Source organism: Camelus ferus, chromosome 4, assembly GCF_009834535.1.
Source record: "Camelus ferus isolate YT-003-E chromosome 4, BCGSAC_Cfer_1.0, whole genome shotgun sequence".
NCBI lineage: Eukaryota > Metazoa > Chordata > Mammalia > Artiodactyla > Camelidae > Camelus > Camelus ferus.
Window position 1 is genome coordinate 44,606,783 of NC_045699.1, and position 27,955 is coordinate 44,634,737.

The following is a 27,955-nucleotide window of genomic DNA, read 5'->3' on the forward strand; positions in this document are numbered from 1 at the left end:
CAATAAGCATATGAAAAGATGTTCAACATCTCTGATCATTAGGGAAATGCAAGTTAAAAGTACAAGATACCACCTCACACCTATTATGATGGCTACTATCAAAAAAATTAAAAATTAAAAGTGTTGGCAAGAATGTGGAGAAATTGGAACCCTTGTGCACTGTTGGCAGGACTATAATATGCTACAGCCTCTATGGAAAACAGTAAGGCATTTTTCTCAAAAAATTGAAAGTGGAATTACCATATGATCCAGCAAGTCCACTTCTGCATATATACCCACAATAATTGAAAGCAGTGTCTTAAAGAGATATTTGTACACCCATGACATTGTTCTTAATAGCTAAACATGGGAGCAACCCAAGTGTCTATCAATGGAAAAATTGGTAAGCAAAATGTGGTTGTATACATACAATGAAATATTATTCAGCCTTAAAAAAGGAAGGTAATTCTGACACATGCTGCAACACGGATGAAACTTGAGGACATGCCAGTTGAAATAAGCCAGCCACAAGAAGACAAATACTGTATGATTCCACTCATCTGAGGTGCTTAGAGTAGTCAGAATCATAGAAACAGAAAATAGAATGGCGATAGCTGAGGATTGCTGAGGTGGGAGTGGAGTTATTATTTAACAGATACAGACTGTTAGTTTTACAAGATGAAAAGAGCTTTGGAGATGGATGGTGGTGATGGGTTGCTTAATGCTTTGAATGTATTTAATACCACTAAACTGTACACTTAAAATAGTTAAAATGGTAAATTTTATATGTGTATTTTACAATAAAAAAAAAAACTATTTGCTACTGAAACATGAATAGATAAATCAATGGTTCAAAATAGAGGGTCCAGAATAGACCTAAATATATAAGAGAATTTAAAGTATGAAAAAGTTGGCATTTCAATCCGTGGAAGGAACATAGTTTCATTTTTAAGAGGTTGTGAAACTGGGAAGTCTTTGGGGGAAAAAATACATTGAATACCTACCTGACTTCTTATCACAAATGTATTATTAAATGAATTAAATATTAACATATTTCAAAAACTAAACTATAAAAGAAGAATAAAACATGGAACAGGCTGTCCATAATAAAACTGTTTTAGATATGAAGACATAAATAGGTTGAATAAAATGAAAGGAAAAGATATATCATGCAAATCAGAAGAAAGCCAGAGTGACTATGTTAATATCAGCTAAAGTGGACTTCAGGGCAAGGTATATATTATGAGAGATAGAGGACAATTCTAGTGATAGAAGGGTTAATTCATCAAGGAAAGATGACAAGCCTGAATGAGTATGATCCTAGTAACAAAGCTTCAGAACAAAGGCAATAAACTGACAGAGCTGACAAGGGAAGTTCTAGAGACTTTATTAGTATCCACCCTTGAGTGTGCCTTTTTCCATTTTTGTGTGCCTCTTAGGAAGTTAATTCCTGAGGGCAAGGATAATGTATTTTCATTCTTATATCTTCCCAAGTGCCTTGGATAGTGTTAGGAGACAGAACTAGGATTTTTAAAAGATCTGAAAATATTTTGGAGAAAAATTTTATAGTGTGTATTAATCTTTTTTTAAACGTTCATGCTCTTTGATTCATTAATTCAAGTCCTAGGGCTCTATCCAAAGGAATCCATCCAAAAAAGCAGTTTTATGCTTTAAAAGCTCACTGAAATGTTGCACATAACAGTGAAAACATTGGGAATAGCCTAAGTATTCAGCGAGAGAATTGGATATATAAACTCTGTGGTAACATTCAATGTACTATCATGTGAGATTTGGGAAAACGCTTACAAGATTATGTTGAATTTTTTAAAAGGAGGATACAAAATTGAATACAATATTAATTACACCAGTTATATAAATATACACAGAGAAAATGTAGAAAAAAATAAAAATGTTAACAATGTTTGCCTTTCGGTGGGGCAGGGATTATGTGTTACTATAATTGCATTCTTTATATTTTTCTTTATTTTTCCCAATATTGGACATCAAATATGTATTGGTTTGATATATTTTTTAAAAATCTAAGAAATGTTATTAGGGAAAATTAACGTACCTGAAAAGTCTGAATTTAATGCAATTAAATTTAATAGGCCTTCATTTAAGGTCTGAATCTTTGTTTTTAAAAAATTGCAGAGGTGATGTGACTTAGCAGAAGCAAAGTCAAAAATTTTTGTTTATTTTGGGGGGTGTAGTAATTAGGTTTATTTATTTATTTTTAGAGGAGTTACTGGGAATTGAACCCAGGACCTCCTGTATACTAAGCATGTGCTCTACCACTTGAGCTACACCCTCCCCCACTAAACATTTTTATTTATTGTTAATCCTAAATAAGGTAACTGAACAGTATAGATGCTTAGAATAAAAGCACATATTGGTTTCATTAGAAGAGGTATGGCAAGTAGCATGAAGGAGGTGATGGATCCTCTTTCTTCTGTGTTGCCCAGCCTAGAGCTAAAGCATTGATCTGTGTGGGGCCGCACAGTGTGAGAAGCATAAAGATATATTGGTGTGTGTCCGGCAGAGGTGACCAAGATGAGGACAGACCTAGAAATTTTGGTGTGGGAAATAGCTGAAGGGCTGGAAGGAGTTGCTGAGAAGAATAGGTTCAGATAAAAGGAAAGCATGATCAGAATAGTCAGGTTTGGGAAGGGCTCAGCAGAGGAGTTGGTCTTGCTCTCTGTGGCCCTGGACAGCAGAACTGGAACTGCAGGGAAAGCTAAAAATGCAGATTCGGCCTTGTAAAGAATGAGTCATTCATGTCTATAGGTAAGCAAGCAAAGTCTGCATCAGGGATATGAAGAAAGAGGAAGGGAAGGAGAGTGAGACAAACCAGAAAAGAGAGAAAGGGATAAAAAAAGAAAGGCAGAGAGGCAGAAGAAACAGTTTTGAAAGCTCGATGTGAGTACAACAAACACGCAAACACACTGGGATCTGCCCTGCCGTTTAGATCTCTGCTAGTGATATCCTGAAACGCCAGCAGATGGAGATATTACCCCAGGAAAGGAGGACTCTGCCTGCCCCTCGCCCCCCACAACCCTCCCATTCCTTACTTTAAAAAAATCAAGTTTTCTTCCTCCGAAAAATAGGGCTGAGAGAGAATTCCAGAAGTCTCTGAATTTCCAAACTAAATTTATAGCAAACATTTTATGGTAAATCCTGCCTATGATTATCCCTGACTCTAATTTACAAGAGGTCACTATAGCTTTTGGCATTTCGGTCACAGCCTGGGTAGGGCCCTCTCCATCTTACCCCATTTCAGTTATACATACATGTGTGTCTATGTATATGGTGTTTGCTTAGAATCATTATTAAATAATTTATAGGGTATACTACAGCCCCCCTCCCCAGTCACCTTGCCATTAATACTTTCCTTCTCCTGATAGAATCTCTGTCACATTGAATTCTTGCCTGTGGTAATTCTGGGAGTTTTTGCTCTCAGCCCGCATGTCATATACTTTACTCTTCCATCCAGCTATAAAGCGGCCAACTCTGAGGGTTTTCACAGACTTTGATAAAGATGTACATTAAAAGGGAAAGCCGATAGAATAGATAAACAAGATTATACTGGATAGCAGAGGGAAATATATACAAGATCTTGTGGTAGCTCACAGAGAAAAAGAATGTGACAATGAATGTATGTATGTTCATGTATAACTGAAAAATTGTGCTCTACACTGGAAATTGACACAACATTGTAAACTGACTATAACTCAATTAAAAAAAAGTTAAAAATAAATTAAAATAAAATAAAAAGGGAAAGCCAAGAATCTTGTTAAAGTGCAGATTCTGATTCAGAAGATTAAACAGGGCTGGAGATTCTGCATTGTTAACGAGTTCCCAGGTGACATTGATGCTCTTGGCCCAAGGATCACACAACTTTGAGTAGCAAGGCCATACAATATGTCCCTGTATCAGGAAGGGCCAGGAGACTTCTCTCAAGAACTACCATTGACTCCTTTTATCCACTGTTGTCTTCACCCATTAACTTTGATTTAACTGTTCATATTTTCATACAGCCAGTCAACATGTACAGAGGATCTACTATCTGTGAACCCAATGTCAGTTTACACAACTGGAAGTGTGATGAACAAGATACTTAGTCTTTATATACCTGGCCACAAAATACTTATTAATTACAAAGAGAAAAGAATAACTTTGCAGTAGAGGAACCTGGTTGATACCACTTTAATTAAGTGATCAAAGTTACTATAACCGGTAATGGGACAAATCAAAATTGTGTGCCACCTGACATTATACAATGAGAAGAACAGCATCATATCTATAATATTCCTGCCAAAGATGCATAAATTGAAACTAAACGCTTGGAAACATTAGACACACCCAGATTGAGGGACATTCTGTAAAAACCTGGTCTGTAAACTTTAAAATTTTGAATTGAAAGTCAGAATAAGAGTGAGAAACTGTTCTAGGTTGTAGGAGACTACAGAGCTATGATAGCTAAATGCAACATGTAATTTTGGACAAGACATTTTGCTATAAAAACACTACCAAGACAGTTGGTGAATTGAAATGGGGCATGATGAATATACGGTAGTAATGCGGCAATGTTAATTTCCTGATTTTGATGGCTGTATTATAGTTACTTAGGTATGGTTCCTGCCTGTGGGAAATACTATCCACAGTCTTCAGGAGTGATGGGGCATCATCAGGTTGACAACTTACTCTAAAAAGTTCATGCAAAAAAAGTTCTTTGCACTGTACTTGCAGTATTTCTGTAAGTTTGAGACTGGGTAATTTGAAAACAGTGACGTGTGCTCAGGCAAAGGGGAGCTCAGGTGTTAAGGTTATTCGGATCATCTTGGAGGTGTGTGAGATGGGGAGGGGATGTCGGCAACTTGGATAACAGGGATGAGTCAACCCAGGTTCTTTCCCTTCAACAATACCTTCCCCTTTGGCTAGGCAAAAGGGGCTTTGGCCTGGGTCCATGCTCAGAGGCCCTGCTTTGAACCTCCTTTTGTTCTAATATATCCCCATGAGGGAGGGTTAAATACGCAGGGACAAAGGGACATGCCCATCAGATCGGGTTCCCCCTTCTAGTCCACCCAGAATCCTTGAGACTGTTGGGCCTCTCTTCCTGGTCCATCCTCGCAGGGTTGATTGAGCCACAGGTTTATGCACCCTAGGCCTGGGAAGTGATCATGGAGTTATTTACAGGATTGTAGACCAAGCTTGGGCTTAAGGACTGATGTCCATGTGTGTGGATGGAGGTCCTGGAGAAGGACTGTTCTCTGCCAGTCGCCACATTTAGTTGGGGCTCAAGGATTGCCTATAAGAGAACTCTAAATTTGCACTTGGACTTTCAGTTCTTAGTAAGACATATTTGTCTCCGTAGCAGAGATAGACCCTACTCTACTCAGACCATGCTGAGGAAGAAACCCCACAAAACACTTAGGTAAGATTTGTAGGCGCTGCGCACCCTAGCGGTACACAACCTGTAATGCGCAAGCCGAGTGCTGGGGCCAATCAGGTGCTGTGCCTTGAAGAGGCGGGCGGAGAAGGGAACCCCGCACCGAGCTGGCGGGTGGGGCGAAGAGTGGGCGGGGATGGCGCGCCTGAGAGCTCTGGGAAAGAGCGCTTGGGGGCGAGGCGGGGGGGCGGAGCCATACGTCTCTGCGCGCGCAGGGTAGTGCCCCGCGAGGCCACGCCTCTTCCGGCCAGCCGCATTTCCTCCGCGTGTGCTTGAACGCACACCTGGTGGCGGTTGTCTTAACGGCTGGGTTTGGCGGCTGGACGGGCGAGATGGCGGCGGAGGTGTTGCCGAGTGCGAGATGGCTGTACTGTGGAGAGCCTGACGACAGCCAGAGAGCTCTACTGGGTAAAGACTGCGGAGCTGGGGCAGAGTTCCCCGTAGCTTCCTCCCCTTCCGTCTCCGTACCTCTACAGCCCTCCTCCCCGCCACACCCGTCCGGCCCCTTTCCCAGCTGGGTCAAGATCCCTTCTAGGCTCTACCACTAATTGGGGCTCGGCCAGGGCTCCTCTGTCATCCCACCATCTTTCTGTCACCACCTACCAGCTGGATAAGGACGTTCCAGTTAACCCTCTCCCCAGGGCTGTACCCAGGACCGTCGTCCCGTCACCCACCAGGTCTCACACCTGCTCCATTTCCTTCTTTCACACTGGTCAGAGATTCCCTCTGTCTTTCTAGGTCTGGCCCAGGTGTCCTCAGTCAGCCCCATTCCCCTAGATATTCCCTCCTGTCCAGACTCCTCTCCAGGCCTCCGCTTACCGCCCCGTCCCCTCTTCATCCCTCTTCCCACCTGGACTGGGACTTCTTTCGGTCCCCCTTTGGAAAGGATCTGGGTTGACTTGCCTTCCCCATTCCTCCAATCACTTCCTCCCATTGTCAGTTCATTTCCTCCCCACCATACACTGTGGGTCCTTCTGCTCTCATCTCATTCTTGGGCTGCAATCTTACAGTCCAGTTCTCCAATGGGAAGCTGCAGAATCCAGGCAACATGCGCTTTACCTTGTACAAGAGCAACGACTCCACAAACCCCAGGAAGAAGAATCAGCGGATCCTGGTAAGTGCTGCAGTGGCCAGTTGCCTCCACTCTGCAGACCTTGGGGGGCCCCTTAGGAGAGTGAGGATGTAGGAGGGCATGAGAGGAGAAAAGGGAGGGTAGCAAATGAGCCTTTGAGAAGCTTTGAGCCCCAGCAGGTGGAAATGTGGGGACAGGCTTCATTTAGTTTCACATTTGTGGTGGAGCGATGGCCTTTTATTCATCTGTTCATTCAACAAACATTTATTGAGCCCCCACTGTGGCCCTGGGCTGTAAGCTGCTAGGGAAACAGCCAAGTCAGACCTGGCCCCACAGTGAGGGAGCTAATACTCTGGAACAGTGTTCCTCAATGCCTGCACTATTGACCTTTTGACCCAGGTTATTCTTGGTTGTGGAGCTGTCCTGGGTCACTGGATGTTTAGCAGCAAGCATCTCCTAGTTGTGACAAACAGAAAGTCAGATATTCCCAGATGTCCCTACAGACGTATTTCCTTGAGTTGAGCACCACTGCTCTTGAGAGGTGAGAACTGGATGTGAGGGACACAAGTGCATAAGTAGACAAAACTCAGGGTCCCAGGGAGGGAGAGTACAGGGCAGAACAGAGTGAGCTCGCTGAAGTCCTTGCTTGCCAGAATGCCTTCCTGGGGGAGAGCACACTGGAGCTGCACCCTGAAGGATGGAGGAGGGTTTGACAGCTGAGATTAGGATTCCAAGTGAAGGGAGATAGCAAGGACAAACATGAGGAAGCAGGAAAGCTTGGCTATGATTGAGGAGTGAATCATCCATTTCCATAGTCCCATGTTAAGGAGCAGTCATGGGATAAGTGGTCAAAGAGGTTCAAGAAGGGCTTGAACTTTGGGGTTGCCTGCATAATCATTTTGTTGCATGCCTCTAAGTGCTGGGAGTCCCGGGCCTCACTCCAAAGTCTTGTGGTACAGCTCCCCCAAGAACTTTTCAGACCAGCTAGAAGCCTGCACTACCTGGGGCTTCCCTGTCAAAAGTCCTCTTGCCTTCCCCTCAGGGACAGCCTAGATTCATTTAGAGATTAGTGGAGCTGGATCATCTCAAAGAAATCTCAAAGATTTCTCATTCAAATCCATTGTGGTTTGGATTCAAAAGCTTCTGCAAATGTGGAAAAGGGAGTCAAGATGTTTACTATCTTTCAACATTGGTTGTAATAGATCTTCCCCCCCTCTACATTTTAGGCAGCTGAAACAGACAGACTTTCCTATGTAGGAAATAATTTTGGGACTGGAGCCCTCAAATGCAACACTCTGTGCAGGTAGGGACAGGAGAAGGGGGTTGTGGGAAGTGGTGGATGGTGGAGTTGGCCCTGGCACTACTCTTCTCTGTCTCTATTTTAGGGGCCATGGAGGAACTCTAGAGAGGCTTACCAAGTTCCTTTGTTCCCAGACCCAGGGGCCCTCACACCAGCATGTAGACATTCCTGAAAATGAAAAGCTTACATTTGTTTAATTTCCTAAAAACCTCACTCATTTGTAATCTTTAAAAAAAATTTTTTTAATTGAGGTATATTGGTATATAGCATTATATTAGTTCCAGGTGTGTAACATAATGATTTGATATATGTATATATTACAGAATGGCCACCACAGTAAGTCTAGTTAACATCCACACATAGTTAACAAAATTTTTATCTTGTGATGAGAACCTTTAAGACTTAACTCTTAACAGCTTTCAAATATGCAATGCAGTATTAACTGTAGTCACCATGCTATACATTACATCTCCAGGACTTATTTATTTTATAATTGGAGGCTTGTACCTCTTAACCACCTTCATTAATTTTGGCCATATCATTAACTTAAAATATTCTTTATAACTATCTTGTTCCTAAAAGGCAGCTGTCTCCACTAATCTGGAGTAATCAATAGGCTAAAGTTTGCCAGAAGTCTGCCTTGGAACTAACTATAAGAAAAGGATTTGGTAGTGTCCAAGGCTCCAGAATTTCTATGTAGCTCTGGAAAGATTACTGACTTTGTGCAACTCTGCCCTTTACTGATCCCTAGTCTCTTCCTCGGTACAATGAAGATTGTCCAGCCTGAACAGTCTGTAACTGTCAGGGGTTGGCATAATACAGACAGTGTTCCTGTGAAGGTATCCATCAGTGAACCACAAACAAAGCCCTTTCAGAGCCCCCCTGGATCGTCCTGATAGAAGTCAGATTAATGTGTACATGCCTTGAACTTGGACTTTCATCATCCCTTTACAAAGATTTTCTAGTTTAAACTGGTCGGTCTTCTCCCTATAATTACTAAGGTTTTACTTGTCTTTTCCTCCATGGAATTACATGTGCAGTCAATTCTCTATGTAATTTTAGATTCTGATATCCCAGAAAGGTTTCCCACTGCAGCATTGAGCCCAAATGTAATTGGCTACCATAATCATCTGGTAGCTTTTTTTCCCCTTTCCCAGAACCACCTCGTGAACCCTTCCCTCCTTTCCCTCCCCATGCAGAGACTTGCTGCTGTAGGGGATTATTGTTACTCATGAGCAAGTGATGCATTCCTCAGGTGTATCAGGGCAGAAAGAAGGTTGAAAACTTTTAAGTAGGAAAAAGGAGGTTGTACAAGCAGTACCTTTTAAATAATCTATTGTCACTGGTATTATTCCTTCTCTATTCAGGCACTTTGTGGGAATTTTGAACAAGACCTCTGGCCAAATGGAAGTGTATGATGCTGAATTGTTTAACATGCAGCCACTGTTCTCAGGTAGGTCCCAGTCATGAAGGCTCAAAGAAATGCCAAATGTTTCAGGTTTGCTGGATGAGTTGGTTTGAGTTTTGATTTGTGAAATACATTTTGTAGCTGTTTTTTAAAGGTTTTTTTCCCCCCATTTTGAAAAAGATTTAAGAGTGCTTTTACTCGGCAAATATCTATTGATGACCTACTATACTCCAGGCACAAGTTAGGGGCTGTGGATATAGCAAAACAGACATGGATCCTGTCCCTACAGTGTTTACAGACTTGTGATCAGAAACTAATCTTAGTTTAATTAATTAATCTTGCATTAAATTTATAGATTACTTTGAGTAGTATGACCATTTTAACAATATTAATTCTTCCAACCCAAGAGCATTGGATATCTTTCCATTTCTTTGAATCATCTTTAGTTTCCTTTATCAGTGTTTTATAGTTTTCAGCATATAGGTCTTTCACATCCTTGGTTAAGTTTATTCCTAGGTTTGTGTTTTGGTTTTTTTTTTGAAGTGATTTTAAATGGGTTTTTTCCCCCTTTCTGATATTTCATTGTTAATGTAAAGAAATGCAACAGATTTCTGTATATTAATCTTGTATCCTGCACCTCACTGAATACATTTATTGCTTCTAATAGTTTTTGTGTGGAGACTTTAGAGTTCTCTATCTAGAGTATAATGTCATCTGTGAATAGTGACAGTTTTTCTTCTTCCCTTCTAATTTGGATGCCTTTTATTTCTTCTTGTCTGATTTCTATGGCGAGGATTTCCAATATTATGTTGAATAAAAGTGATGAGAGTAGGCATCCTCTTGTTCCTGAATTTAGCGGGAAGGCTTTCAGCTCTTCACTGCTGAGTATTATGCTGGCTGTGAGTTTGTCGTAAATGTCCTTTATTATGCTAAAGTGTGTTGCCTCTATACACACTTTGCTGAGAGTTTTTATCTTGAATGGATATTGAATTTTGTGAAATGCTTTTCTGGCCTCTATTGAGATGGTCATGTGGTTTTTGTCTTTACTCTTGTTAATGTGGTGTATCACACTGATTGATTCGTGTGCATTGAACCATCCTTGTGACCCTGGAATGAATCCAACTTGATTATGGTGAATAATCTTTTTTATGTATTGTTGGAGTCAGTTTGTTAGTGTTTTGTTGAGGATTTTTGCCTCTATATTCATCAGAGATACTGGCCTGTAATTTTCTTTTTTCACAATGCCTCTATCTGATTTTGGTATAAGGGTAATGATGGTCTCATAGATTGAATTTAGGAGTGTTCCCTCTTCTTCAGTCTTTTGGAATAGTTTGAGAAGATAGGTATAAGTTCTTTATATGTTTAGTAGAATTCCCCAGTGTAAGCTGTTGGGTCCTGGAATTTTGTTTGCAGTGGATTTTTAAATTTTAGATTCCGTTTCACTTCTAGTGATTGGTCTGTTCAAATTGTCTGTTTCTTCTTGACTCAGTCTTGGCACATGTATGTTTCTAGAAATTTGTCCATTTCTAGGTTGTCCAGTTTGTTGGCATATAACTGTTTACAGTATTCTCTTACGGTTTTACTTATTTCTGTGGTATCAGTTGTTATTTCTCCTCTTTCATTTCTTATTTTGCTTATTTGCATTCTCTCTTCTTGGTGAGCTGGCTAGGGGTTTGTTGATTTTGTTTATCTTTTTTAAAAACAGCTCTTGGTTTTATTGATCTTTTTGATTTTTGAGTTTCTATTTTATTTATTTCTCCTCTGATCTTAATTATTTCCTTCCTTTTGCTGACTTTGGGTATTGTTTGTTCTTCTTTTTCTAATTCTTTTAGGTGGTAGGTGAGGTTGTTTATTTGAGATTTTTCTTGAGGAAGGCCTGTATTGCTGTGAACTTCCCTCTTAGAACTGCTTTTACACATCCCATAGATTTTGTAAGATTGTGTTTTCATCTTCATTTGTCTTGAGGTGTTTTCTTTCTTTTTTCTCTTTTTTTTTTAATTTCACTGTTGACCCATTGGTTTTTTTAGTAGCATGTTGTTTAGTCTTAGCGTGTTTGTTCTTTCACCATTTTTCTTTCTGTAGTTGATTTCTAGTTTCATACCATTGTGGTCAGAAAAGACACTGGATATCATTTTTATTCTCTTAAATGTGTTGAGGCTTATTTTGTGACCTAGTACATGATCTATCCTAGACAACGTTCCATGGACACTTGAAATGGATGTATATTTCTGCCTTTTTAGGATGTAGTGTCTTGTAGATATCAGTTAAGTCCAACTGGTCTATTGTGTCATTTACACTCTCTGTTAACCTTATTGACTTTATGTCTGGATAGTCTGTCCATTGATGTTAGTGGGGTGTTAAAGTCTCCTACTGTTATTGTATTATTGTCAGTTTTTCCCTTTTATGTCTGTTAGTATTTGCTTTATACATTTAGGTGCTCCTATATGTATATGTTAACAAGTGTAATATCGTCTTCTTGTATTGATTCTTTTATCATTATATAATCCTCTTCTTTGTCTTTCTTTATGGTCTTTGTTTTAAAGTCTGTTCTGTCTGATATGACTGTTGCTACCCCACTTTCTTATCATTTCCATGAAATATCTTTTCATCCTCTCATTTTCAGTCTATGTGTGTCTTTCACCCCGAAGTGGGTCCCTTGAAGGCAGCATATTGCAGATTCTTTTTTTAATCCAATCAGCTACTCTGTCTTTTTCTCGGAGCATTTAGTCCATTGACATTTAAAGTAATTATTAATAAGTATGTACTTATTGCCACTTTAGTCCTTGTTTTTCAGTTGTTTTTATAGTTCTTTGTTCCTTTCCTCTTCCATTTGTTTTTACTTTTGTAGTTTGATGATTGTCTTTTGTAGTATGCCTGAGTTCCTTTCTTTTTGGTTTTTGTGACTCTTATGTCTTTGACTTGTAGTTACCATGGAGTTTATGTATGTTGACTTATAACTATATCTATTGCATTAAACTGATAGTTGTTCAAGTTTGACCACATTCTAAAAGATCTACATTTTTATACTCCCCTCCCCCACATTTTGTGATTTTGATGTCCTATTTTATATCTCCATGTCTATCCTTTTACTGTTTATTGTAGTTATAATCACTTCTATGACTTTTTTGGATTAAAAAAAGTCTACATACTGGCTATTTAAGTTATCTTCCTCTGTCTTTTCATTTTACTTAACTTTCTTCGTCTCTTTAACTCTAAGAGAAACATTTATTGTGTTCTCAAAGGGGTATTTTTATGTGGGTGTGTCCCAATGTAGACTGCGTGTGTCCAGTGTTTTTGGTGCGGGGGCTAGTTCTGATATGTTTGCCAGTCACGTCTTTCCTTAGGGTGTGCTGGCCACCGTCACCTTGACAGGGGCTGTGGTTGGTGCTATAGGAAAGACCGAGTCTTTTCCCAAGGGCTGGTTGGCCCAGATCTCACGCCAAGCTGTGGTGTGTAGCGAGTGGGGCTGAGGTGGTTGCCCCCTTTGGCCTGGGGAATGTGGTGAGGCAGCAGCCGCCAGGGCAGAGCGCTCTCTGCCCTGATTGTTGGCAAGCCAGCACGTGCGTACTCTTCATGAGTAGAGTCTAGGTTTCTCTAGTTCCTCTATCTGTCCTGCAGCCAAGGGGGCTTATCTCCTCTGTACAGGACCCTAGGACTGGGACGCCTAGTCTGTGGCTCTGCCCGCTCATTCCCCAGGGCGAGGTTCCGCCCTTGGAGACCTTCTCTTCCTTTCAGTTCCCTCTCAGGGGTGAGAATCCTGACGCTATGCCTTTTTTTGTCCCACCTGGTTTCATGGAAATCTTTCTTGCAGCTTTGGTTGTATAGGAATTCTGTCAGTCTTACAGTTTTCCACGAGAATTGTTCCACATATAGGTGTATTTTTGATGTGTTTGTGGGGGGAGGTGAGCTCTACATCTTCTGCTCTGCCATCCTGATTCCTCTTCCTTAGGTCTTTTGCAGGGAGGACAAAACTATCTACTGGAAAGAGCGGAGGACTTAGTTTCTAATCCCATCTCTGCCATTGCCTGGTGAACTGACCTGGGCAAGTCATTTCATCTGGAAGCCTCATTTTTCCTTATTTGTAAAATGAAGAGCTTGGATCAGATGACCCTTCACTTGACTCCTTAACTTACACTCCAAATTCTCTAACTACTACAGCTTCATCCTGAATGTTCACAATACACATGCATATTAAGCTCTGGGAAGTCCTGTAGTACAGAAATCTGTTTTTCTTAGATTAACTGTAAACAAATATTAAACATTATTACTATTTGTAGGTCTTATGGTTTGCTTTTTTTTTCTTTCTGTTTTTATTTGTTTTGTGTTTTGTAGATGAATCTGTTGAGAGTGAATCGACACTAGAGAGTCAGACCAAATCTTTTAGGGAAAAGGTAAGTGTGACAGAACTGACAGGAGACCTAAAGCAAGTTCCTTCTAGACCTTGGGTTTCCCCAAAATGAGCTGGTTGAAAGCAGGGGTCTCCCTGGCTGCTCCCAGCACGTTCAGTCTGTGATTCTCTAGACAGTTCCTACCTGCAGAGGCCTCCTCGGCCTCACAGAGAGCAGACCTCCCATCTGGGGCAACTACACACAGCTCTGTGCCAGTGTTTGGAACCAGTTCTCTGGGCTGTTACAGGTGTAGCATAACACTTGTTTTCAGGATTTAATCCAAGTTTCAGAAAATACCGGCTGTATCCTGGAAACCTTATACCAAGACAAAGTAAACTAGGATTTTCAATGTAGATGGTTCCTGCAAAGCTAAATCTCACCCCGGGATGGCAAGGTGATGGAATCTTCAGTGCCCTTGGAGCACTGTATTGAGAAGGGAGTGTCAGGCTGTCTTCAGGCTCATAGAGAGAGTGAGTGTCTATGAGCAATGTCTGTCATGGATGTGGGATTGGAAAGTGGTAAGGCACGTGCCACAGATTTGCCAACACTAATTCTAGCCAAGTGTTTTCATTTTACAGACAGACACTGTTGATTTATAAATAGCTCCTTACAGTTTACAAAGCAAGTACTTCAAATCTCTTAATACCATTTGGTTCTTAAAATAAGCCTATGGGGTAGTTAGGTATGAATCAGCCCAATTTACAGGTGAGGTATTAATGACTCAGAGAGGCTGAGCGTTTCCGCATAGTCACACAGCTAGGAGTAGCAGTACCAGCCTGTCCCCAGTGACCAGATTTGTCTTTTGCACAGATGGATTCTTGCATTGAAGCTTTTGGTACCACCAAACAGAAGCGGGCTCTGAACTCCAGGAGGATGAACAAAGTTGGCAGTGAATCTTTGAATCGTGCAGTGGCTAAAGCCGCAGAGAATATTATTGATACAAAGGGTGTCACTGGTAAGCAGCTGGAACTTGGGGTAAGAGGCTGCTCGTAGAGACAGCTTTCTCCTCTCTTGAGATCTTTTACCCGCCCCACAGAGGGAAGTGATGGGAGTAAGGGCTGTATTCCTTCCTGCCTCTCACTGAGGGCCTTCTTAGGAGCAGACTCTGGAAGTGGTAAGAAGCACCTGACATGGCCTGCCCTCAGTAAGCTCACAGTCAAGTAGAGGAGACAGGCGTGGGGATGGCTCTATGCCCTCCGTGTCCTTCGTGCCAGGGCTACAGCCTGCAGGGCACGGGAGAGGGAGAGGGCCTCATGTCTCTGAGTTACAGGGAGGCTTTAGTCAAAAAGTGACGTGATGATGATATACTGAGCTTCCAGAGACAGTGTCTCACTTTGGGGTCCCTGGATCTTTTTCTTTTCCTAAATTTTTCAGCAGCTTGAATATTTAGTTGTATTATTTAAAATGTACTATTCAAATACATTATAAGAACGTAAGAGAAAGTTTATATATATGTGAGAGCAGTTTTTCTATTAAAATGAAATTTTAGTAATTTTTAGAAAATCTTTCCGTGACACATGATTTTATAAATATTTTCCTACATTTTCTTTCAATATTTTCACAATTTTACTTTTTACACCTAAATCTTAATGAAAAAATTTTTTTCTTTCTTTGCCTGTGGTACAGACCTCATTTTATATTTTCCAAATGATTAGCCAGTTGTCCCCAATTCCATCCTTTCCTTTTGTAAAAAATGATTTAAAAAGTCACCTCTGTCATTTTGCCACATTCTCGGTTGTGTTCTGTCTCATCGTTCTGATTGGCTGCTCTTGAGGCAGCACCAGGGTCTTCTGATTGTGGTAGCCTCATCATCCAGTTTACTGCCTGGTAGGGCAAAGTCAGCCACCTTCATCCTTGTTTTTTCTTGTACTTTTTCTCTGTACTTTTTCTTCCAGGTGATCTTAAAAATTACTTTGTCAAGTTTCTTTAAAATCGTTTGCAATTAATATGAGGAGAATCAACATCTGTATAATATTATGTTTTCTCATCCAGGAACAGAAATATGTCTCCATTTAGTCAGACATACTTTAATATCTAAATAAATTTTTCAGTTTTTTAGTCTGGTTTACTCTCAGCTATTAAAGGAAAGAAAAATAATTCACCCATTTCCCCATCATTCTTACCAGACCAACTGTTACAGTTTTCCTGTTTCCTCTCTGTTCTTGTCTGTATGCGTACTTAATTCTTACATGGTTATCCCTCGGAGATAGTTACAATTTTATGATTTGATTTTTTTTTTTAACTCACAGTTTGTGGAGAACTTTTCTGGAAGTTAAGCCATTAAAGGCTATTTTGAATATCCCTCATTTTTAGCTTCTCTTCTGTTGTATTGTAAATATTTATTAGCACACCTGTCTCCCTGCTATACTGCGAGTCACCTGAGGAGGACTGCGCTGTGTCCATCTTCTCTGGGGCCTTGATGGGTTTACGTCATGAGTGGACATGACAGTTCTGGAGCTGTCAGCCTGATGGGGAGGTCAGGCCATACTGGCAGAAGTGTTCAGATGAGGGGGTTCTGGGCCAATGATGGTCTCGAGCACACAGGTTGCAAAGAGTGTTGGGAACCTGAGGCCAAGCAGGGTGATACTGACACTGACTCTCCCTTTACTGAAAAGCCCTGGTCAGTGACGCCATCCACGATGACTTGCAGGACGACTCCCTCTACCTCCCTCCCTGCCACGCTGATGCAACCAAGCCTGAAGACGTGTATAAATTTGAAGACCGTATCCTTCCTGTGGGAGGAATGCCGCCTCATGTCCCAAGTTGGGATATGCACACAGGAGTGGCCCAGCCAGGCTCTCTGAGGGTGTTGGTGGTCCTCTGATGCTCACAGAAGCTACTCCCAGGCCCTTGCGGTTGCCCCAGTGCTGTTGCTGTGATGTCAGTGAGGCTTCCTCACCAGCTGAGGGACCCATTGCAGCACCGGCCTGTCAGCCCTTGGAATTCAACCCATTCCTCAGCAAAATGGGAAATGCCCACAGCTCAGCCCTGTGTGCATGGGGGGTGGGGGGAGTCGCTCTCCATGAAGAGTCAAAATATGACTCAAGTTGGCCAGTGCCCAAAGTCTAGGGCAGACTGATTTTGTAAAAGGAAGGGTTGGAATGTAGAGTTTCCATAACTGTGGTTCTAGTCAGAGGGAAAACGCCTACAGTGGCTTTGTGGTAAGAGAAGACAGAAAGGCCCAGGCAGGGAATGAGCTCTGGGCTGAGAGTGTGGAGACTGGGCTCTGAGCTCTGCCCAGACATACTGTGTGAGCATCCCCTCTCTGAGCCTCTGTTTTCCCATCTCTAAAACGAGGCCGCTAGAAGATGAGCTTGTTAGTTGGATGTTTCCATTTTGGTCAGGTTGTGTCCTTGACCTGTAACTAGTTCTTTCTCTGGCGGAGTATGACGCTCTTCAGAGCCCATCTGAAGCCTTCAGGAATGTCACATCAGAAGAAATACTAAAGATGGCTGAAGAGAACAGGTACCCCACTTGGGCAGATGGAGTGTCTGGGGAGCAATGTTGAACACAACAGTAGTCAGACAGGAAGTGGACCTTGGATGTCAGTGAGGATACACGTCTGTTCAGCATTTGGACGTGAACGAGCTAGTGTTTTCTTGAGTGTTTGGGCCCCCAAGTTGATCAAGGGAGAGAGTTGACCTCAGTGCATGTGGCTGGGCAGAGGGTGGTGAGTCCTTATAGTCTGGGGTTGGGAACTGGAGGTGGCCTCTGCGCCCTCAGTGTTATGCTGATGCTGATTGCCTCTGGTGGGGCCCAAGTACTGGCGTGGGAGTAGGTGCCACCTGGTGATGGCTTATCTGTGGTGATGTGCTGAGTGAGCTTTTCTAAAGTTAAATTTATACATTTAGGGGGGATAATTAAGTTTGTTTGTTGATTTATTTTAATGGAGGTACTAGGGATTGAACCCAGGACCTCCTGCATGCTAAGCATGAGCTCTACTGCTTGAGCTGTACCTTCCCTGCCAAATGTATACATTTTAAATGAAGTATGTTTTAAATAATTTAGAGATAATTTCCTCCCCCTTTTTTGGCCGCTTAAAGCAGGTTTTTTTTTTTCCTCCTGCTTTTGAGTTTTTCTTTTAATAATTTCATCTTGAGAAAATAAAAAGTTATCAACCTAAGGTTGGTTCTCCAGATTTTTGTTTGAAGATTTTACTGGTCATTGAAATCTGAAGTCTTGGAAATACTTTTTTTTTTTCTCTTTCCAAAGATCCATTTCCAAAAAAGAGCTCATTACTGGTTCTTTGTTGTTTTAATGTGATTGTGGCCCAGGGGCAGCTGCAGGAATGAGTTCTGGGCTGGGAGTCTGGAGATTGGAATCCCCAAGCTCCGCCTGGTGTACTATGTGATTGTCCCCTTCCTGAGCCTTGGTTTTCTTATCTGTAAAATGAGGTGCTACCAGATGACCTCAAAGAGCCTTTTATTCCTGGAAGTCTGGAATCCTGAGAGTAGTAGAACTATACGTAAAAATAATAGCCAACATGAGTTGAGCAGTGCTTTACTTACATTGTCTCTTTAATCCACAAAAATCCGTAGGATGAGGGTACTATCATTAGCCTTAATTTACAGATGAAGAAACCAGGGCACAGAGATGTTCAGAAATTTGCCCAAGCCACTTGGTGGCAGAGAGGGGGATTCAAACCCAGGTAGTTGAGAGCCTGTACTCCAGACCACCATGTCAGGGTTGGGCCAGCTATGGCCCACATGCCGAGTCTGGCTGGCTGCCTGTGAATGAAATTTTATTGGAACACAGCCTCAGTCGTTCATGTCTGTGTTACCGATGGCTGCCTGTGTACTACAATGGTAGTGACCATATCACACACAAAATGTGGAACACTGACTGTCCAGCCCTTGGCTGCCCCTGCACTAAGTCGTGCTCCTCCTGTTATAAGGGGCTGGTGGGATGGCCCTTCCTCCACTGTTGACTGTGTACCAGCGTGAGGGGTGCCTGCTGTCTTGGGTGTGAAGGAGCGAGTGGCTCCTGACAGCCAGTCTTACACATTCTTCCTTTTCCCTCCCTCATTAGTCACTGCTCCTTCATCATAGAAGCGTTGAAGTCTTTGCCATCAAATGAGGAGAGGCGAGACCGCCAGGCCCGGTGCATATGGTTTCTGGACACTCTCATCAAATTTCGAGCGCAGAAAGTGATTAAGCGGAAAAGTAAGTCCATCATAGGCATTTTATTCTAGTAATTTCCAGTCTGTTATTTGCCTGCAATTCTTAGACCAGCTCTAGTGAGAGAAGAAAATGGACATGTCTGTCCAGGTCTTTATTTTTAACTGTGTAGCGGTGGGATTCCTGCTGGTAGTGCTGACGTGCTGAGAGGACTTGCCAAGCTCTTTCCTCTGAAAATAGGGTCAGGTTGGATTATACGATCGCTCAGAGCTAACATTCACTGTTCTGTTCCATGTCAGGCAAAGTATAATATCCAGGCAAATCAAATGAACATTTTAAGGCATGATTAGACAGACGTAGTTGTATGGGGTGAAAAATTGGCCTTGCTTGTAATGTTGTGTCAGCATATTTCTGACTGGGAGAGTTGGTAACTGTGTCGTCTGGCGCTAGGGCGTGGGTGGCTGCCGCACACTACCGTCCACCCAGTTTCGGAAGCCCAGAGGGAGACACCTGTGGTTTTAGGCATAAGATGTGCGCAGTCGTGTTATTGTGATTGGGCACCAAGAGTCTGTACGAGCACATAGTGGTCTTCTGTGCTGCACTTTTATTGTGCTTTGTAGATACGGGATTTTTTTTTTTTTTAACATTGAATGTTTATTGCAACCCTGCGTCAAAAAAGTCTATTGATGCCATTTTCCCAACAGTATTTGCTCACTTTGTGTCTCTGTGACACATTTCGGTAATTCTCATAATAGTTTAAGCTTTTTTATTATTATATTTTTTATGATGGTCTGCAAATAGTGATCTTTGATGTTACTACTGTGACTTGCTCAAGGCTTACGTGATAGTTAGCAATCTTCAGCAATAAAGTTGTTTTTTTTTAATAGACTTTATTTTTTTAGAACAGTTTCAGGTTTACAGCATAAAGTTATTTTTTAATTAAGGTATGGACATTGGTTTTTTTAGACATGATAGTATTGCTCACTTAACAGACTACAGTGTACTGTAAACATAACTTATATGCACTAGGATACCAAAAAGCTCACGTGATTCGCTTTATTGCATAGCATACAGCTATGTCTATATTCATGTTTTTCAGTATTTGCTTAATTCTTATTTTCACATGCCAGTCTCCCCTCCTTTCCCTCTTCCTGGGCTTTCTCCACAATTGGTCTTTCTTCCTTGTTGCTGCCCCATCACGAACATCTCTTGTGCACGTATGGTCTGCAGGCAGAAGCACCCCTGAGCACAGTTTCATTTGAAAGTGGCTGTTGTGTTCCATGGGCCCCTTCTCCTCCCATGTGCTTCTGTTCATTTCATTGCCCCAGTGCTGTCCTCCTCTCCCAGCACATAGGTGAGTGTGGCCTGAGAGGGCTGAAAGAAAATGATGGGACTCCTCTGTGTCTTGTAGGTGCCCTGGGACCTGGAGTTCCCCACGTCATCAACACTAAGCTGCTGAAGCACTTTACCTGTTTGACCTACAACAATGGCAGGTCAGGGGGCTTGATTTCTTAGCTTCTGCCTGTAAAGGAGAAAGCAAGGTGTGGAGGGTGGTGAGAGTGGGGAGGAGGCTTGGATTGAAGTCCGTGTCCAAAGAGACACTACTGAAGAGGGCACTGCCACTTTGAGGGGTCCTGGGGTCACATGAGTTTAGGTAACACTGTAGGACAGACTCTAGCCCTCTGGAGAAGTTCACGTTAAAGGCTCTGGGAAGACCTGCGGTGAAGTCTTCACATCACACACTTTTTCTGAGGACCCCTGCCTAAACTCCATGGAACTAATGTTCTGCTGGAAAGGGCAGGCCAGTAGGATGACTTTGGGGAAGGACTCCCCCAAGCAGGGCACCTGGGCTTTCTTCCTGCCATTTGCTTGGAATATGTTTTCTGCTCTGAGTGTGCTTGGAAGAATCGTCAAGCAGATGAGTTTGGGATGACTGGTTTCCCAGCAATCCTGCTGAGCAGGCTGGGAAAGACATGGCAGGTCCTCACTGGTGTGAGGCTCTGACTGCCTGGGGATCATGTAGGTGGGCCTTCTCTGTCCCCCTTGGAGGGAGGCTGGGATTGGCTCGCTGCTTGGCTATGTGTGAAGGCTCAGGTGCCGCAACCAGACAAGGGATGTTGACCAAATTCCTTTTCCTCTCCCCGGGATGAGAAGACATATGAATGCACTGAATGTTTTTGTTTTTGAAGAAATCATCTGAGAGTTTAATTTTGTCTCTCTTATCTCTCTTACTGACACTGGTTTGCAGTTTACGGAACTTAATTTCGGACTCTATGAAGGCAAAGATCACCGCCTATGTGATCATACTCGCCTTGCACATAAACAGCTTCCAGGTTGACCTGACAATGTTACAGAGAGACTTGAAGCTCAGTGAGAAAAGGTGAGCACAACAGAAGGAGAAGCTCCCTTAGGGTGCCTTGGTGTCGTTCTGATACCACTGGAAAGCCTGAGGCACCGTCAAGGGACCTGGGTGCAATCTTCAAATTATGAATGATTGATTGAATGGATAGGCAGCCAGTCATGACTGAGAGCGAGAGCCTTTGCTCTGCTAAGCACAGTGTTACATCTGTCAGAATCTCAGTGATTTCCCCAAGAAACAGCTGAAGAAGAATCTTTGGTTCAGAGACATCAGTGACTTTTCCAGTGTCACACAGCAAAGAAAGGGAATAGTTGGGCTTTGAACCTGAGCCTTCTGTCTCTCTGTGACCGAGCACCCTCCAGTCTCCAAATTGCTGTCACTGGGAAGAGGGATTCTGTATAGTTCTGAGGCAGGGTCACCTAGGGGTGGAAGTTACATAAGAACCCAATTTCAGCTTAGCAAAAAGAACTTTCTCAGAGTCAGATGGAAGAGGCTGCAGGGGAGGTGTGTAAGGCAAGGGCGGCTGCAGTTTGGCGGCGATGCCCCATTCGGGATTCTCTGACTGGACTGGGAGGGTGGCAGAGATGACCTCTCAGGCCCTTTCTAGCCTGGCTAGAAGGGATTCAGACTGAGTAGGGAGCAGAACCTGCCAGGGTGCTGAACCACGGGATGGGTTGGCCTTCATCAGTGATTTAGGTACATCTAGCATCCAAGGACCCTGACGGTGTTCCAAGAGCACCTAGGAAAACACCCTTATCTGGACTTTTGTACCAGTCCATAGAGGGGTTATTCTAGGGCTGTCCACAAATGGCATTCTCATGGTGGTGAGGTTGAACATGGAAGAGAAACAGATACTTGGAGCCTGTATTATTCTAGCAAGTGCTCAATCCTTTTACAGGAAGTTAACAGAGTTGTCCGTAGGATCTAGATAACCTGGTTTGCCATCACCTATGTAGATATTTTCTAAGGGCAACACATTAAAAAGGGAGATTGATGGCTCTCTGCTGGAGGCTTTGCTCCTCGTGGCCACCTTGGGGAGTCTGTCTCTTGGCCTGGAGTGCAAACTTGCCGCCCCCTCCTGCCAAGCCTCCCTGAACAGTCACGTTGAGGAAACTCTCCTTGGTTTCCTGTGTTTGTTTCCTTAGGATGATGGAGATAGCGAAAGCCATGAGGCTGAAGATCTCTAAAAAAAGGGTTTCTCTGGCAGCGGACAGGGAAGAGGATCACAAACTGGGCACTCTCTCCATCCCGCTGCCTCCAGCCCAGACCTTGGACCGTCAGTCGAAGCGGAGGAAGATCACCTAGAGGTGTGCTTTCCAGATAGAGCATTTTGGCCACATCATAGCCACTGTTTCTATTCATTTGAATTTTTATTTTTAAAGAAAGAGGAAAAAAGCAGCCTTGCTTTGGCATGGGTATAAAGCCAGAAGCCAGCACCTCAGTAGTGCTGGTCTTAAGCACAAACATAAAGCGATGGCCATATTGGACTCCATCTCCCTCCTTCAGTGTTGCCGTGATTGTCAATGGTACATGGTTCCTGTGTGCGATGTCGGAGGGTGGGGTCTGGGGAAGTCGGAGGCAAAAGACCTCATAGGCTGAACCTTGGGCCACCTCTAATGGATAAAGGTTAATAAAGAGAAATGTGAAGTGCTGTGCTTCGGTTTGGAAGGACCAGTGGGGTACATGGTGAGGGGACAGTCCAGCAGGGCTAGAATGGGAGGCTAAAGGTCACTGGCGTGTTGGGGTTGCCAAAACAGGCCAGTGTAGTTCCCAGCTGCAGTAACAGCAGAGCCAGATAAAAGGAAGTGATTAACCCTATTGCTCTTCCTGGCTCAGGCCACATGGAGGGCAGGGGTCAGCTCTGAAAGCCACATTTTTGAGATGAGTGAATCAGAGTTCAGTACAGAATACAAATAAGTTCTAGGTATTCTTAAGGAGAGAGGAGTTTAATACATGGATTAAGTGCTATAAAATTGTCACAGGGCTGCAGAAGTGGGTATCAGGAGGTTGCCACTAGCACTGTGGAGTTCGCGAACACAGCTGGAGTGGCCAGCCAGTCATGAAGAAGGCACTTGAATTCATGCAGCTACTTGAATTCAGCTGCTGCTTGGATTCATGCAGCTGGTAACCTGACATTGGAATGCTGAGTTCAGCCAGCCATGCATTCAGTACTCACACCTCCACCTCCTTGTCAGCGCCAACAGCCAAAAGATCCAGATGCTGGCCTCCATCTTGATCCCTTCTTCTGTGAGTACATATTTAGGAGCCTAACTTGCATCTAGGATCCCAGCAGCAAGGGTCTCGGAAATAGGTTTCAGCTCTCCAGCCTCTGGTTACAGGAAGCCACACCAAGGCAGAGGGGAATGGAGGCTGACTGCCACCCACCTCATCTGCCAGGGGAGATGGAGAAGTCAGTGTCCAGCAGGGTGTGTGGGAATGGGACTATGACACGGAAAGACTTAGGTATGTGGCTAAGGCTCAGACTCAGCTCTTCAAGGCTCTTGTGAGGCAGTGGGAGCAGCTGAGGTCTGTGGTGCTCAGTGCTGGGGGCCAGGAGCAGTGGCAGATGGAAGACAGAATTCACCTCTCTCTGAAAGTGAGAAAGGAGGAAGTTTGCGCAGCAGCTGGGCCATCCGTTAAGGAAGATGTGGTAGAAATGGGTCTTGGATGACTCGTTTCAGACTGGTGGTCCTTAAATTTCTTCGTAGCAGGGGGGTGACAGTTATCAGAGCCACCTCTGTGGCAAAGCCAGGCCTGCAGTGTACATTTTCCAAGCTCTTGTTGGATGTGTCCCCATTTGTCTGGCCCTGGGTGATGGGCACCTGTACCATACTTGGTCTCCCTCCAGCAGAGGTGTGAGCAGGACATCTAAATGCTTCTTGTTTGTCTTTAAGCTGTTGTAAAAATCAAGTATGTGACTCTGCATCAGAAAAAATAATATCCTGATCTGTCTCTGGGGAAAGAATTCCTAATGTGCTTATGGGTTAGAGTGTGTTTTCATGAATCCTTTTTAATTTCTGATGGTTTTGACACTTTGAGGCTTTATTTCTAGTAGTGGTAAGATCACAGCGTGTGCCCTGGCCTCTGAGCAGCTTCTGCCCTAGTGACTGGGAAGCCGCCTGTCTTTAGTCACTCACACTCAGAGGGGTAGTATTGATGGGGAAAAGTCCAGGACGGTAAATATATAGTCGATCCTTGAACAGTACTGGTTCGAGCTGTGTGTGTCCACTTACACGTGGGTTTTTTTCACTAGTAAGTACTTCAGTACCACACAAGCAGTCAGTTGAACCAGCAGATGTGGCATCTCGGATACAGAGGGCTGATACAAGTTATTCATGGATTTTCAACTGTGTGCAAGTCAGTGCCCCAAACCTTGCATTGTTCAAGGGTCAGCTGTATACTTATCCTGAGTGGCAACAGGTGTACCAGTAGGTGCTGCAATCCCAGGGACTGGCTGAAAAGCAAGTTTCTGTATGTCAAGGAGCTCGTGGGTCAGAAGGCTCAAAAGGCCCTCGTTCAACAAGTCTTGTGAGAAGGCGCCCAGCACAGTGCCCAGCATACAGCATCGGTGCCCGTGGAATGAGTACATGCTGCCCCTTCTTTCCTTGGCAGAGCTGTTAGGCAGTAAAACTTGAGTAACTGTGGGGTTGTACTAGGTTTTTTCCTAGCTCTAAAAACCCATTTACATTCACAGAGGAGTCCTTAATCCCCACCCCACCCCCAAGGTATTTGCCCTAATGTCCCTTGGTGACCTCTTGGAAGAAGACAACTCTGGGCTAGATGCTTATACCCTTAATAAGATTTGCAGATTGTGGAATAGTCTCAACTTACGGGAGTTAACAGAATGAAGTCTGTTCCCTGGAGGGAAGTCTCTGTGGCCCTCACCTGCTGGACACTTAACAGTGATGAGGTCAAAGAAGGTGTATTTAACATACTTGCAGAGGACCCAACCTGGAAATAGCTAATTAGGTAAAATTCTTTAAAGTGTCTCCTTTTAAAATCTTTATTCTGATATAATGTCATACTTAGAAAATGGCTGCAAGAAGAGCACAGACTGCTGGATGTCCTTCACCCAGAAGGTCCAGCCGGGCATGGGTTGTCCTGTTTATCACTCACTTTATGCATCTGTATCTTTTTGAACCATTTGGGAAAGTTTAAGAAAAGCATCCTGCCCTTTCTATCTATAAGTACTTAAGCGTGTATATCCTAAGAATAAGCACTTTCTCGTTCACGAGCACATCGCATGTGCCAAAAGCAGGGACCAGAGCAGCGAGGCAGTGCTAGAATCTAGCCCCCAGCGCACATTCACATTTTGCCGATCACACCACTTACTCAATCTAAAACAGTTCCTCAGTCTCTGCCTTTCTTAACCTTGACATTTTAAAGAGTAAAGTCAGTTATTTTGTAGGGCGTCCCTTCAGTTTGGGTTTGTCTTGTGTTTCCTTCTGATAAGATCCAGGATACACGGTTTTGGCAGGGATATCATGAGGGGTTGTGTCCCAAGTGCATCACAGTAGAGGCATGTGATGTTGGTTTGTCCTGTTCTTGCTGATGTTAATTTTTATTGGTTAAGGTTATGTTCCCTCCACTGTGAAATTTCTATTATAATCAATAAGTAATTTGTAGGCTGTTTTGAGACTCTGAATATCTTGTTCCTCATCAAACTTTTATCTGAGAGTTTTAGCCTTGATTGATAATTTTTGCTGAATCAGTTACCAGGGTGGCTGCAAAATGGTGAGTGATTTTCTAACTCCCATAATTTCTTATACACTTATTATTGGCATTCTATTATATGGAAGGAACTTTCTTTTCTCTCCCTTAAAATTCTTTTTGTTCTAGTTATTAGTATGGACTCAGATTCTTGTTCTGTGAACACTGTTACCATTTAATTTTGATACTCAGATTGTACCACATTTGGCCAGTCTTGAGTTCCTTCAGGCTAGCTCCTGTATCCCCATCTTTTTAAGCGTGCTTCCTTAATTTCTGGCACAATATATTCTAGCCATCCTGTATGTTGCCTGCCCCAGCTCTGGAATCAGCCTTTTATCCAAGGAGCCTGGATGGATGACATGATTGATGGCCTAAGGCAAGAGGTGAAATGCTACCCTGGCAATCAAGACAGAAGACAGACGGCATCTTTGGCTGCACTCAGGCAAGAACTGGTTTCTAAGCAGGGTGACAGTTGTGGTGTGAGTCACTCAGACTGCACCAGAGGGCCATGCTAGGCTTGACTTCATTTCAAAGGGATGATAATCACAAAGGAGGGGCTCCAGAGCCCCCAGGCCGTAACGGCACCTGCAGAGTCCTGGACAGGAAGGGAGAAAGAACGAGTGGGATGAGAGTGTTCATGTCGGGAGAGTGCTCAGGGCTGGAACAAGCCCAGCGGGTCCCATGAGTCCACGTGAGGAAGCATTCAGAAAAGAGACTGAGGGAAGGAAGGAAGGAAAGGGAAGAAGGTGGGCCCAGGGCTCTGCTGAGGACAGTGTAGGCGCATGTGCTGTTCGAAGACCCAATGCTGGCTCCTGTCTGGTCTGGCCACACCACACCCCCATTCCCTGTAGTCAGGGCCTCAACAGGACTTGGAGGCCTGGATGAAGTTGCATTGGTCTTTGCTGTGCTTGTCTGCTCCCATCAGCAGGCATCAGGGTAAGCCCTGCCCACTCAGCCAGTGCAGGCTACTGCAGAGCAGTCTCCTTCCAGATGCTTCCCTAACTACGGAAGAGCTCGGATGGGTGTTCCAAGCCCCTCCCACTTATGCATCCAAATGATTTGGCAGAAGATGAGCACTGTGTGTGTGTGTGTGTCCCGGCTGATGGAGCCCTAGGTAACAGCCTGCCTACACCTCTCCTCCCTACAAGCTCTTAACATTAGATGGGGAACCTAGTGGTCCTTAACAGGCATCACCACTCAGAACTCAATTCCTTTTGTAAAAAAGGAGCAATAACCTCACCAAGTCAGTGCTTAATATACTGTTGATGGGCTGTAAGATGATTGTGGTGGCAAGGGGGTGTGTCAGGATATATGAAGTTATGCTGGCTTGGCCAAACTGCAGTAACTAATTTCCCTGGAATGTTCAGTTTCAACAAAGGTTTATTCGCTTGTGATAGCATGAATATTTTCATTTTAATAGTTTATTTTTTTGTGTGTTAAAACCACTAGCTTTTCATTTGTAGTAGTGATATAAACATTTCTTTTTAGTTGAGTGTTCCTTGATAGGATCCTGGAATGGAAAAAGGACACTAGGTAATGATTAAGGAAGGATATCTGAATAAACTGTGGACTTTAGTTAATAATAATAATGTGTCTCCTGGTTCAGTAGTTTTGACAAAGGTACCATACTAACGTGAGGTGTGTAAGGTGTTAATTACAGAAACTTGGCGGGGAGGGTGGTACGGGAACGCTGTACCACCTATCTCCTTACTTTTTCTGTAACTCTAACTCTTGTAGGCAGTGTTCAGTAAGTGGTGCTGGGAAAACTGGATAGCTACATGTAAAAGAATGAAATTAGAACTTTTTTTGTCCTAATTTTGTTCAAATTAGAAAAACTCAAAATGTATTAAAGACCTAAGTGTTAAGACCATGAACCATGAAACTCCTAGAAGAAAACACAGGCAGAACACATTTTGGCATAAATCATAGCAACAGTTTTTGGATCGCCCTCCCAAGGCAAAGGAAACAAAAGAAAAACAAAAGGAACCCAGTTAAACTTAAAAGCTTTTGCACGGCAAAGGAAACCATCAACAAAATGAAAAGACAACCGACTGAATGGGAGAAATATTTGCAAGTGATGTGACCAATAAGGGGTTAATATCCAAAGTATATAAAAAGCGCATACAACTCAACATCAAAGAAGCAACCTGATTTAAAAATGGGCAGAAAACCTAGA

General features: G+C 43.2%; 1 protein-coding gene across 7 annotated transcripts; it reads left to right on the forward strand.

The window, feature by feature from the left end:
• The first annotated feature begins 5,644 nt into the window (after positions 1 to 5,644).
• POLR1E (RNA polymerase I subunit E) lies at positions 5,645 to 27,804 on the forward strand. Of its 7 annotated transcripts, XR_004319319.1 has the most exons (15): positions 5,645 to 5,833; positions 6,436 to 6,539; positions 7,724 to 7,800; positions 9,165 to 9,250; positions 13,538 to 13,596; positions 14,404 to 14,548; positions 16,209 to 16,316; positions 16,962 to 17,058; positions 18,622 to 18,755; positions 20,122 to 20,203; positions 20,959 to 21,090; positions 22,215 to 22,376; positions 23,052 to 23,316; positions 25,099 to 25,196; positions 26,072 to 27,804. XR_004319319.1 is itself a non-coding variant. In XM_014561851.2 (13 exons), exons 1-12 carry the CDS (start codon positions 5,758 to 5,760, stop codon positions 22,372 to 22,374), a joined length of 1,260 nt encoding a protein of 419 aa, XP_014417337.2. In that variant the 5' UTR covers positions 5,645 to 5,757; the 3' UTR covers positions 22,375 to 22,376; positions 26,072 to 27,804. The 7 variants fall into 7 exon arrangements, 3 of the variants coding, with proteins under 3 accessions (XP_014417337.2, XP_032333896.1, XP_032333897.1); XR_004319320.1 differs by lacking the exon at positions 25,099 to 25,196; XR_001366451.2 differs by lacking the exon at positions 23,052 to 23,316.
• Positions 27,805 to 27,955: the final 151 nt, after the last annotated feature.